This window comes from Cajanus cajan, chromosome 9, assembly GCF_000230855.2.
Source record: "Cajanus cajan strain Asha chromosome 9, NIPB_CcT2T_4, whole genome shotgun sequence".
In the NCBI taxonomy this organism is placed as follows: Eukaryota; Viridiplantae; Streptophyta; class Magnoliopsida; order Fabales; family Fabaceae; genus Cajanus; species Cajanus cajan.
The window spans coordinates 5800413-5813014 of record NC_138525.1 but is presented as its reverse complement, the minus strand read 5'-3'; the positions used below and the strand labels follow the sequence as shown (position 1 = coordinate 5813014).

Genomic DNA, 12602 nt, shown 5'->3' with positions numbered 1-12602 from the left:
GGAGAAGAGTGGCCAACCGGAAAAGTGAGATTGAGTTGAAATTTTGTGATATAATTGGTTCATATCTTTTCAGTTTCCAGCTAAAAGCAGTGGTTTGGCACAGAGATTACAGTAAGAGCTATTCTCTTCTGATTTTTGTGATGAATGAATATATGTTGATACAATGATGCATACCTGTTTTTACTTTATGTATTGCTTTAAAAAATATTGTTCTGCATAAATAATTATAATGTTGTCTACAATTCTAATCCCTCTTGAATCTGCTGAAATTGTGAGAATGTTTAGTGGTTAATGTAGAGGGTTAACATACAGTATATAAATGCCTGTGATTCTGTTTATTACTTTGATTGTTTACTCTTTTTGTGTATGTGGATGGAGTACTGGACTGTGAAGATTTGTTTTATATGATTCAGGTGGAACAAACTTATTCAGAAACCATTTGAGGGCGGTGATGAAAGAGGGCTGAAGTTAGTTCAATCAATTTTAAAGCCAATCATTTTGAGGAGAACCAAACATAGCACAGATCGAGAGGGAAAGTCAGTAAACTGGTTAAAAACCTTTGCTATTTTAACATACAATTTATTCTATTAATTTATAATTTCTTGCAGGCCCATCCTAGTTCTCCCTCCAGCTGATTTCAACAATTACAATTTCAATTCTAAATGTAAAGTTTGAATCACGCTGACCTAGGTGTTGTCTCTTTTCTAACCCCCACAACACAGAAGTTTTGCTGCCAGAGCATTCTTGGAGTTGACATAGATTCTGGTGAGATTCTTACCTATTATGATTTCTACTGCTTAATTATTTTAATTTAAAATTGATCTTTGTTCTGTATGTGTTTCTATTTGAAGATGAGAGATTGCCAAACATAAGGCGAGTGAAAGATAATAGAATCTCTTTAAAAGTTGGTAACACTTTTATATAGTGGTTGTTAATCATATCCTGAACATTTATCAAGTCCAATAATTTAGAAATGCTGAATTTAGCATTTTAAAGTACTGCAGGTTGCGTTTAAGACTAAGGTATTCCACTCAAAAATCAATAATTTAGAAATGCTCGTTGATGTTTTTGATAATTTGATGTCTCTGAGAATCTAGCACCTAAAAATAACTAAAGATTCGATTACTGTTCATGTTTTAGAAGCATATCCAGAAAACTGTGAACCTCCTTAGAAACAGTAATGTTACTCCTACTTAACACTCACATTACTTTTTAGTTTCATCAATAAGAAGAAAAATAGGAAGAGAAGAGAGAAACATAGAATAAGTTGTGTAATAATTTTGTGATGGGAGTAGATTGATCTGTCCTTTCTGTGTTTCTGTCTTCCTCTACCCTGTTCACGGACCTTGTGGTCCAATGTAATTGTCCTTATCAGTGTTACTGTCCAACAAATATATCTCTCATAAACAAGGCTGTTTTGACTAGATCAATTCGTTAGTTTGACTAGCGAGTTGCATATCATGTTAATTTTATTTTTTTAAAAGACTATGACTGAATTCCACATGGGCGAGTCCTGAACTCATCACTAAGATGGGCAAGTCTTACATGACATGACACGCAACATCCTAGTCTAAATAAAAAAATTACATGTTGACAACTCGCTATTAGGAACCGCTAGATCCCCAACAAAAACCTAAAACTGTTGGACACATAGCAGCAACTCACTAAAAGTGGCTGCAATAGTAGCGAGCTGCTGCCAGAGCGACCGTTGGAAGTTGGAACCTCTCCATGGATTGTTCCAGTTGTAGTAGCTAGTTCTGGCATCAAAAGAACTCAACTAAGCATAAACCCTTTTTCTGATCTTTCTTTAAGTAAGCAACACATTTTGTTTTATTCATTTAGTTTAATTCATAAGTTAATGCTAACTGTCACCTGTACATAAATTTTAATATCTATTCCACATATGTAATAATTATTAAATTACTAAAGTGGTCGTAAACTTCAAAATTGATTGAATTTGGCTGACATTACCCATTATTAAAATGAAATAACTAGTAACTACTAATTGTTAAAGAAACAATATTCATGACTCAGTTTCTAAGAATAAGAAAATCTTTTATTAAATTGAAATAACTAGTAACTACTAATTAAGATATGGATCAATAGATGTTTATTAAATTGTTTTTGTGTCTTGTATTGTAGGATATATTGGAACAACAGTCCATAGAGGGATCTTTTGTTTCCCATGGGCGCCAAGATATACTCACAGTTGCAATTGGAAAGCCTGAGCACCCAGGTCGGGTTCGGGCTGCTGGTGGAGGTCATAGTTTTCAAACCTACTTTGGATCATGCTCATCTTCACAGACATCTGGCACGGTGGACCAGTTAGTGGAACTAAAGGTCTCTCAAGTTATAGCAACTTATGAGCACAAATTTAGTCAGATGCAAGAAGAGATTCATAAGCGGCTGCAAGAGGACATGCAAAGGCAACTACAAGAGCATATGCAATCACTCAGCCAACAATTTCAACAAAGTACTCCAATAGTAGAACCATTTATTGCACGTGTGAGTACAAAGGGATCATGTGCTTCTATTGATCCCCCTGTTACTGCCATTGGCCCAGGTACATCTAATAAATGTGAGTTGTTTGTGGATGGATCACTCGATCCTGTGGGTATAGGGCAGATTCACATATTAGGGTCCACTGTACACCATCAAGTCATGGGAGATGATATGGTTAGGGTTTCAGTGTTGGATGTGAGACAACCAGAGGCTAGAGTTCCTGTGCCCACAGAGGAGGTTCAGACAATGGGACAAGCCTTGAACACCTTCCTTCAGTGGCCTTATAAGTTAGTAAAGGTGATATCTACGAAGGTATGTTATTTAAATAATATTTAATTTTAAGTTGGTGTAATTTTATTATAATATTGTATAATATTAGCTTTGTACTGTGTGGAATAGGATATTGTTACCTCACCAAAGGGTAAAGGGACGGTCATTGTTACCCCTTCTAGAAATCTTCCTCCAATAAAAAGGCTATGGAAATTAGTTGCAGATATGGAAGATGACGAGCAACCCAAAAATCTCCCTTGGCCTCCTGAAGTGTTTAACATGTCTAGTAAAGTACCTCTATATATAAGTCAGAGTGATATATCAGAGATTACAAATGGTCATTGTATGCTAAACATATCAATTTTGCAGTTATGGTTGTTGTAAGTATTTAAATTATTTTTAATTATATTTTGTTGATTTTTTCTAACATTATTTCTAACGTTGTAGATTTATCCATAAATTGAGCGTGGATAAGGGAAATGATCACATATATGGATTTTTGGAGCCTGAGTCAATCCAAAAAAGTGGGAACAAAGTCGAAGAAATACAAGCTTACATTCAAAATTGGATGTTCGACTCAAATAAAAAAGTTTACTTGGCCCCTTATTTTTCTGAGTAAGTTTAGTTTTATGTAATTAAATATAATTTTTTATAAAAGCTATTTTTTTTATTACTCATAATTTCTTAATGCAGTGCTCATTGACAACTTTTAGTTATTTGTCCTATGGACAACATAGCTGTTTGCATTTGCTCGTTGCATAAACCTCCTCCTATGGATTTTAGACAATTATTAGATAGGTAAATTGTTTAAAAATATCTAATTTCTTTTATTGATTATCATTACATTTGACTTTACACTAATCATAATGTCATTTTATTATTAGGGCCATGGAAGGATATCATATACTTAAGGGTTCAAAGATGAAGAAAAAAATAAGTTGGGTCTCTCCTAAAATAAGATTTTAATTCTAGCAATGATATTTTTTTAAGTAATTTAGTAATTTTTTAAAATTACTATTCTATTGAAATTGATTTTATATTCTTTTTGCAGTCTCATAAACAAAAAGGAAATTATGAGTGCGGATACTATGTAATGAAGACAATGCATACTATTGTCGATTCACAAATAGTATCTGGGTGGACTGAAGTAAGTTTTACAATTTTGAAAGTTTTTGTTTTAAGTTCTCATTCTATATATTTTATGAATTATTACTAATTATTTTAATTTTTCTTAACAGATATTTATAGATCGATCACCATTACCGCTAGAAGACATAAACATCATTAGGGAGCAATGGGCCACATTTTTTATTGACCATTACTTTAACTAGTTTGGGCTTATGTTTTATAGTATTACTTTAACTAGTTAGAACTTACATTTCATTGAGCAATGTAGTCTATTTATGTATTAGATGTATTTAAAACTATTCAATTATATATATGATTAACATTTATCATCTTGTCAATTGTATGCGATTTGTGCTTCTTCATTGAGAATATATTTTGAACTGTCTGGTTTTTCTGCAGGATTTTTGTTCTGAGGTGCTCTCAAAACAAGTCAAACATACAAAAAAAATCACTACTTTTAAGATTGGTTATGCCATAACCGATTTTAAAAGTAGACTTTTAAAATCGGTTGTTACATAACCGATTTTAAAAGTCTTTACTTTTAAGATCGGTTAAGATTGTAACCGATCTTAAAAGTCACACTTTTAAGACACTTTTAAAATCGGTTGTATCATAACCGATCTTAAAAGTCTTGACTTTTAAAATCGGTTATGGCATAACCGATCTTAAAAGTCTACTTTTAAAATCGGTTGATAACCGATCTTAAAAGTCTACCTTTTCAAAATTGGCTCTTTTAAGATCGATTCGTTAACCGATTTTAAAAGTCCAAAATAACCGATTTTAAAAGCCTTTTTTCCACTAGTGTTTGTACACACTATATATAAACAATAAACATTTTTTTCATTATCCAATAAACGAGCATGATATTTATTGGATCAATGCACGTGATTTTATTTTTACACCCTAAAAAGTATGAATCTCATTGGAATGGAATCTTTTCTTAGCCATTTATCGATCATTATTAGCAAGATCTATTTAATTGGTATCCGAAAATCAAAGATATGGGGATTCTCACCATTGGACTATGCGTGTGGATATTATTCCATAAGACAAGTTGACTAAACATATTTGAGTGGGCCTGAACTATTGCTACTGTCATTTTGAGTCCAAATTTTGATTTATTTGGGCTTTCTTCAGCCAAAACATTTCTTGTTTTTTGTTATTTTTTTTTATTGAGTTCATGACTGTGTATTATGATTTTGTTTTTGAGTGAAACAAGATTACATTAAGCCTAGCATATGTTGTCTCCGTCTTTAACTTTTGAGGTGAATCAGATGCTCCCTCTTAAAGCCTTTCTATGATAATTGCTAGTTTCTTCTTATCTCTTGGAACAAAAAGCTTTAATAATATCTTAGTTTAAGATAGGAAAAAACTAAGCTTAGAAAGCACTTATATAAAATATATGTTTATCTCATTCCAAAGAAATTAATGCACTTGAACGAATAGGGAGCAGTGTTTGGAGTGATGGAAAAAACAAAAGCCACATACTAATATTTACGGATAGACGAGGTAGGAGCGCATATGTATCCATTTCCATCTATATAAGCTAAGTAATATTACTTATGATGTATCCATTCTCTTCGGTATAAGTTGAGTAATATTAATTAACCCAATAATTTATCTTTTCCATCAAATTAATTTTTTTTAATTAACATGATTTTCAAATATTTTGGATTTATATAATGAAGTATGATATAATTTTCGAATTTTAAAAAATTTGTAAGCTTAATGTATATATTAAAACCTTTTAATTTAACATTTAATGTAGAACATGAATTATTGAATGAAGTAAGTCTACTAAGATTGACTCTTGAAGTAAGTGAATTTCTTTTTCCATATATATGTGTGTGTATGTATTTGTCAATTTTTTTTAAAAATTTTGTAGACTTGATTTATATATATTAGGAATTTTTAATTTAATGGTTGAATTGCTTTGATGTAAAACATGAGTTATTGAATGAAATAAATCTCTTAGAATAAGTAGATCTCTCACACATATGTACGTGCTCACAGAGAAAGATAAGTAAATAACCTTAAATCACCTAATTTATATCTCTAATATTTTAGTTTTATGAATTGATACTTTCATTTGAACCTATCATATTGATGTATTTTAAGGTATTACTTACAAATCACCTAATTTTTATTATTTCAATATTTTAATAAAATTAACATTATTATCTTTAATATTTCAATAGAATTAACATTAAATATAAATTTAAAACTATTTTTAATACCTATTTTTTAATTTCTTAAAAAATAATAAATATTCATTAATATATATGGGTATTTATAAAATTTATTAATATTCATTTAACGAATACTCACATAAATATAAAATAAATATAAGACAAATTTTTATCTAAGGAGCCAACTACTCTCATGGAATTCATTCTCATCCTAATTGGTACTCCATTCTCATTCCTAATTGTTAGATTGTTCATCACATGCAGACTTAGGATTTTTATTTTTAAATCCAGTTCTTATTTGAACAAAAAATATTATGTTAACACTTAAAACAGATTATTTGATGCAAATTATTAAAAAAATTAAATAAATAAATACAACACAAGCACTGAGTGATTGGGATACGTCAAATTTTTCTTGTGAACAGAATAACATCTGTACTACAGCTTCTTTTCGATCTGTGCATTATTAATTTGCATTAATAAAAAATAACTAAAGGATTTGTATTATATGTAATTACTTTCGTAATGTTTCCATTTCCAAAAGAACTACCGTAGTTTCTAATTGTTGAACTGCAGGATACTTTAAATGCACACAATATATATATATATATATATATATATATATATATATATATATATATATATATATATATATATATATATATATATAAAATAATTATCATTATCATGACAATGTAATTTTTTTTATATATTTTTATAATATTCAAATTAAAAGTGTTATTTGATTTGTAAAATAAATGTTATTTGATATTTCTTATAAAAATCTATCTAAAGTGTCTCTTTTATTAATTATTCTTTTTTACAATTATATATTTTAATTAAAATAATTTTTTTTCACTCAATAGGCTATTGATATGGCAAGTCACTAAAATTAACCTAATAGTTAATTAAAGTGGTTGAGATAGAAATTTGAAGATTTAAATTAGATATTCATCATCATCTTTATAGTATCGAGAGAGAAAAAAAGTAGTTGGTATAATAAATGTGTCATTAATGTTAAAGATAATATATATATATATATATATATATATATATATATATATATATTTATTTATTTATTTATGAAAAATTTAATAAGATTTTTTCTTTGATTTTAAGAGAAAAAAGATAGGATTTGGAAGAAAAATAATATATATGGAGGAATTAGATTAGGGGGAATCAAGGCTTATCAACTACAATGGTAACTGTTTAGATTAATGATAGCCCAACAAAAAAATCTTAAAGAAAGAATTAAATTAATACAAGGAGACTATTATTACTCCTTTTGTTTTTAATTTTATTGTGGAAAGGGCCTTAGTGGGCCTTAGTGATTATAAAAAACAGTGGAGAGAACTTATACATTGGTAGAGATTCATACCAACTAATAACATAATTATAAACTTTTTTCTAGTTTTATGTACCCATAACATAATTATCTCATGTTAAATTCAAAATTCCAAATTGTACTCATCTCGCATCACGCGGTGTTTCATTGTAGTTCTTTTTCTTTTTAAAAACTTTCCTTCTGAATAAAAAAAAAAATTATACTCATCTCTAATAATTATTTCGATACGGTTATAATTTCAATTAGCCATTTAGACGCACATATAAATTAGCCACTTGAATATCTAAGTTTGATATAATTAACTAATTAGAAGATTTAACTATACTCGAGTATATTATATTGAAAAAAGGGATTCAAATTCGAAGCATATACATTCTTAAACTAAATCATGAGATATGAAATCATCATGTCCGACATTTAAACCCACACAATCACCGTCAAAACAACTACATTTTCAAAGATTTTCTACAAAACCATGTAGAAAAAATAATTTGTAACAATGTTACCTTCACAAACTAGACTGATCCATGGCTTACAATTGCATTCTTTATGTTCCCAAAGGCATTGCAACCTCTAAACCCGTTTGAAGTTTTATGTTTCAGAAATGAGCCAACAGTTGACGAGCGTGAGAAAGAGATGCTTCCTTGATCCGTGTCTTTCATGGCATATGAGTATGCTGGGTACACCAATGACCATGATGATGATGAGGATGAGGAAGATGAGCGAGATGATGCTGGTGACACATTAGGATGAGACTTTCTTGACCCTATAAACTTTGGCAAAAAACATGAAAATATTTTGGCCTTTGAGTTTCTTCTCTTGATATTGGACTTGGAATTGGAATAATATGAAGGTGGGGGTGTAAGGGGAGGTAGAGAAGTCTCAGAAGAAGGGTGTTTTGGGGTGCCAGGTTGTGCCTCCCACATGAAAGGAACTGCAATTGATGTTTCTCCATAATAAAAGACCCTTGAAGAAGAGTTAGCCATGGAGGTTTCTTTAGACATTAGCCTTGAGAAGAACCTATCACCCTCCTTTGATGTAAAGGACTTCTCAATTGAGACATGATTAGCACCATCATTGAGCATTTTGGATTCAAGTCTATGATTCTATATTCTTTCTCTTATATTTGCTACCTACTAGACCTTTGCATTGTTTTATGGCTTCCCTTCTTTTACTTGATACACTTAAAAAGTTACTAAATAAAACAAAAGGGTGCATGTTGTTGTAATTAAATTACCAAAGAATGGGGTTTCTACAAATGGGAATTAATTTAAACATGGATTAAATCAAGGAGGGCCCGGCTGTTCGATCAATTTAATGATAAGGATTTTTTTGGAAGGCACCAATTTAGTTGTGGCGAATTTAATGCCTGATATAGATAGTTGATAATTAAACTATGAAATTGAATGGGTTATTAATTAGTGGTAGATGCCCAATTATTCATGGAAGAATCTGGATCATTGACTAGAGTGGCCAAGTAGTTCCTTTATAAATCATTGGTGATCAAACACGGTTGAGAGGGAAGGAAATTTGGTTACGGAGGAACACAGTAATAAATGAAACATGTCGTGGTCGATTATGTTTCCATGAATGAGAAAAGAGAAATTTGTATAATTGCATGCTTTCCTAAACAGAGTTCATATCTACCTAATTGTCGTATCATATGCTATATTGATTTAATATTCATTCATTGTTGGAGCACAATATTTAAGTTACACCGACAGGGTTAGTATGAAAGGTCTCGGAGTATAGCCTCAAATGGATACGTGAGTAGTTCTTCATGAGCATGACATCAAGGACACCACAATTAATAAAAGCATGCCACGTGATATATTATCTGATTAGCAACATTTATCTGCTGCTGCTACTATGCGTTAGGTAGTTGTGAGGCCTGCATTTTGCACCATGAGCTTCTCCTACCAAACTTTATTTTGTGCCTAAGCTTGGATATTGGATGCTGAACATTTCATCCTCATTAAATAGCAGAAAGAAATCAATGAATACGATGACCTACTCTGGCATCATGGATAAGGACGCATAACATTTATTAGCAATGAAATGTCACGTATGGGATGAGCTGTGTGATCAGAAAAGTCCTCTGATATTTCATTGCAGCAGCTACACGTTCATAACATTAATTTCATCTTTCCTATGTACACGTTTCACTCAGCCTTAAGGTCTCGTAACAAATTTGAGATGATTTCAACCCACCCATACCAGCTTCATTTAAATCAAGTTTGATTTAAGATCATGTAATTCAACACCAAATTAATGAAAAAAATTGTCCATGATCAACTACCTCACTAATTAGATATTCTGTGACGTGTAATAAAATAATTACAAAATGGCCCACTAATATCTAGTGAAATTGTCATTATCACTTAATGGTGATTTAAAGAATCAACAGCATGCAAAACCATTGCTTTGGTGCAGTGCTGGAAAAAGAATTTGACGCAGGAATTTCCTCTTACTGTGAGTCATATACATTGAATGATGAAATAATCGACGCAACATGCATTAATTATGTACCTATTAAGCTTTAAATGTGTTGTGCACTAAATCTGAAAGTTTTGATTAATTACTACTATTTACTACTACTACTCCACTCAATGTGCCATTTTGTGATGCGGATTCTGCGGTTAGGACCTAATCATGTGCTTTTTTCTACCGCTATTTGAATGATTTTATAAATAATGAAAGTGTGTTCGAAATTGATTCTTAAATTATCGTTTGTGTCATGTGTGTGACCGTAAATAATTCCATGCATTACTCACAAATTAAATCATGATGAGAATCAATCTCCAATTCTTTATTTCTCACTTAATATCGAAGTGTGTATCATTATGTCTAGCTAATTAAGTAGATTTACCCATCCAAGCATGTTGTTTGAAAATGAGAAATGTTGGAATCAATTTTTAAAAATCAAATCCGTCATTCAAATCAATCAAGGAGTTAGTGAGTTAGAAGTTAAATTAATAGGTCACTGAGACGCTTCTACCATTTACACATGCACTACCACTTGAGTTCAAATCTCTAATGGTGCAAATACCCATTTATTTTTGTTATGGAGTTGAATTTCAACACAAGATGCTTCTACCAAGAGTTGTGGTGCTTGGGCAAAGCAAAGCAAAACATTGAAAAAAAGTCAAAGACAATTTCGAGCAATTACGAAGACTCTTCTACCAAGAGTTGTGGTGTATTAGATAAGGCAAAAAAAAAAACATCAAAAAAAAAAAAAAAGTGAAAGTGAAAAGGCACAACTTCACAAGCCAAACTAGGCTTGATCAAATGGTGCAAATACTCGTTTATTTTTGTTATAGAGTTGAATTTCAACACAAGACATTTCTACCAAGAGTTATGGTGCATTAGGCAAAGCATAACAAAACATTGAAAAAAAGTGAAAGTAAAAAAACACAACTACACATAAGTCAAACTAAGCTTGATACTTCTGACAAATACCAAAATGCTTCTACCAATAGTTGTGATGTTTCAAAAAAAAAAAAAAAGTAAAACAAAACATTAAAAAAAAGAGAGAAAGTGAAAAAGTGCAATACAAGCCGAACACTACAAGAAAAATGAAAATTATTGACAGATAATTTTTTACGAATACAAAATTTATCGAAAAATTTATATTTTTGACGAAAAAAATTTCATAGGAAAAGTTATATTATCGACAGATAATTTTTGACAGATACAAATTTGTCAGAAAATTTATATTTTTGACGAATTTTATCAACGGATAATTTTCGACAGATCGATACAAATCTATAAAAAAAAATTTATATTTTCGACGGATTTTACCGACGAAAAAAAAAATCTTATGAAAAGTTATATTATCGACGGATAATTTCTGGCAGATACAAATCTGTCGGAAAATTTATATTTTCGACGTATTTTACCGATGGATAATTTTTTACAGATACAAATTTGTTAGAAAATTTATATTTCTGATGGATTTTACTGATGAAAAAAATTGCAAAAAAGTTATATTACCAACGAAATATTTTTGACGAATTTATATTTGTCAAAAATGTAAGAATTTCTAACCAAAATTTTCGACAAATGCTTAAGCCAAAATTTTCCAACAGAATGTTACTGACAGATAATGATTTGTCAAAAATTTCATGATTTCTGACAAGAGATTTTTTATGGAATATTCGTTGGAAATGATTAATATTTCATCGAAAATTTGATTTGTCAAAAATGTTTAATGTTCTATCAGAATTGTTTAATATTCCATTCAGTAACAATAAAAATGATTAAAATTGACAATCATATATTAAAAAAAATTAATAAAATTTTAAATATTTATCTATATATATATAGAGAGGGAGGGAGGAAAAGTAAAACACATATGATTAGGATGAACAACAGAAGTAAAACACATGATTATCTTGCAAACAACCACTAAAGTTCACGAATCTTTATCTTTGTTGACAAATTTACTAACTTATTCAACATGCAAACATTTTGTTTTAATCCTTTACAATAAAATTAAGAGATGAAAAATAAAAGGTTAAAAAATAGAAGAATAATGGTCACACCTTCTCTATTTTGGTGAAGTGATCTTTCTTTACATCTTTAATTTTTCTTATGTCTATGAGATGACCTTCACAACTAAGCGAATGAGATCCATTAAAAAAAACAAAACCTTTAATGGCTTAGCACAAACAAACAAAGAAGAGAGAGCAAAAGGAGATAAGAATAATATAAAGACAAATCATTAAAAAATTTAGTTTTCTTAGTACTACAGTTGTCATTGAAGATAATTTTGAGCATCTTTCTTGTTATCCATCATAACATCCTACCTTGACATGTTTTGCTCATGACCATTCTGAGGCCCATGTTTCCGACAAACACTAACCATACTACCTTGGGGCTCCTACAAATTGAAGAAAAAGCAAGAACAACAAATAGATTGAGGGAAAGAACAACCCTCTCTAGGGTTTGAAGTGATCTACATGATAAGCTTTTATAAATATGTTATTCATTTATTATAAACCATGTAATAGGTTTGGATACATCGAGTGAAAAAATTCCACAACTGACTTCAATCCAATCTATTTGAACCCAATTTCCTCAACTTGAAAATTCGAAGATGAATTAAAAATCATTCACTTCATGGGCCTCAATTTGACTAGTTTTGGATGGGTTGGAAATTTTTTATT

The 12602-nt window shown here is 30.3% G+C and overlaps 2 protein-coding genes across 2 annotated transcripts; one reads left to right on the top strand and one right to left on the bottom strand.

Annotated features, from left to right (window-relative positions):
- Positions 1-319: 319 nt before the first annotated feature.
- LOC145951902 (uncharacterized) lies at positions 320-4290 on the top strand. The gene is made up of 7 exons (XM_083064087.1): positions 320-333; positions 414-540; positions 2143-2814; positions 2902-3152; positions 3220-3387; positions 3657-3919; positions 4011-4290. Exons 1-6 carry the CDS (start codon positions 320-322, stop codon positions 3736-3738), a joined length of 1314 nt encoding a protein of 437 aa, XP_082920213.1. The 3' UTR covers positions 3739-3919; positions 4011-4290.
- Positions 4291-7766: 3476 nt separating this feature from the next.
- On the bottom strand, positions 7767-8623 carry LOC109807256 (uncharacterized). Its single transcript, XM_020369778.3, has one exon. The coding sequence runs from the start codon at positions 8517-8519 to the stop codon at positions 7950-7952; it is 570 nt and encodes a 189-aa protein (XP_020225367.1). The 5' UTR covers positions 8520-8623; the 3' UTR covers positions 7767-7949.
- Between the last annotated feature and the right edge of the window lie 3979 nt (positions 8624-12602).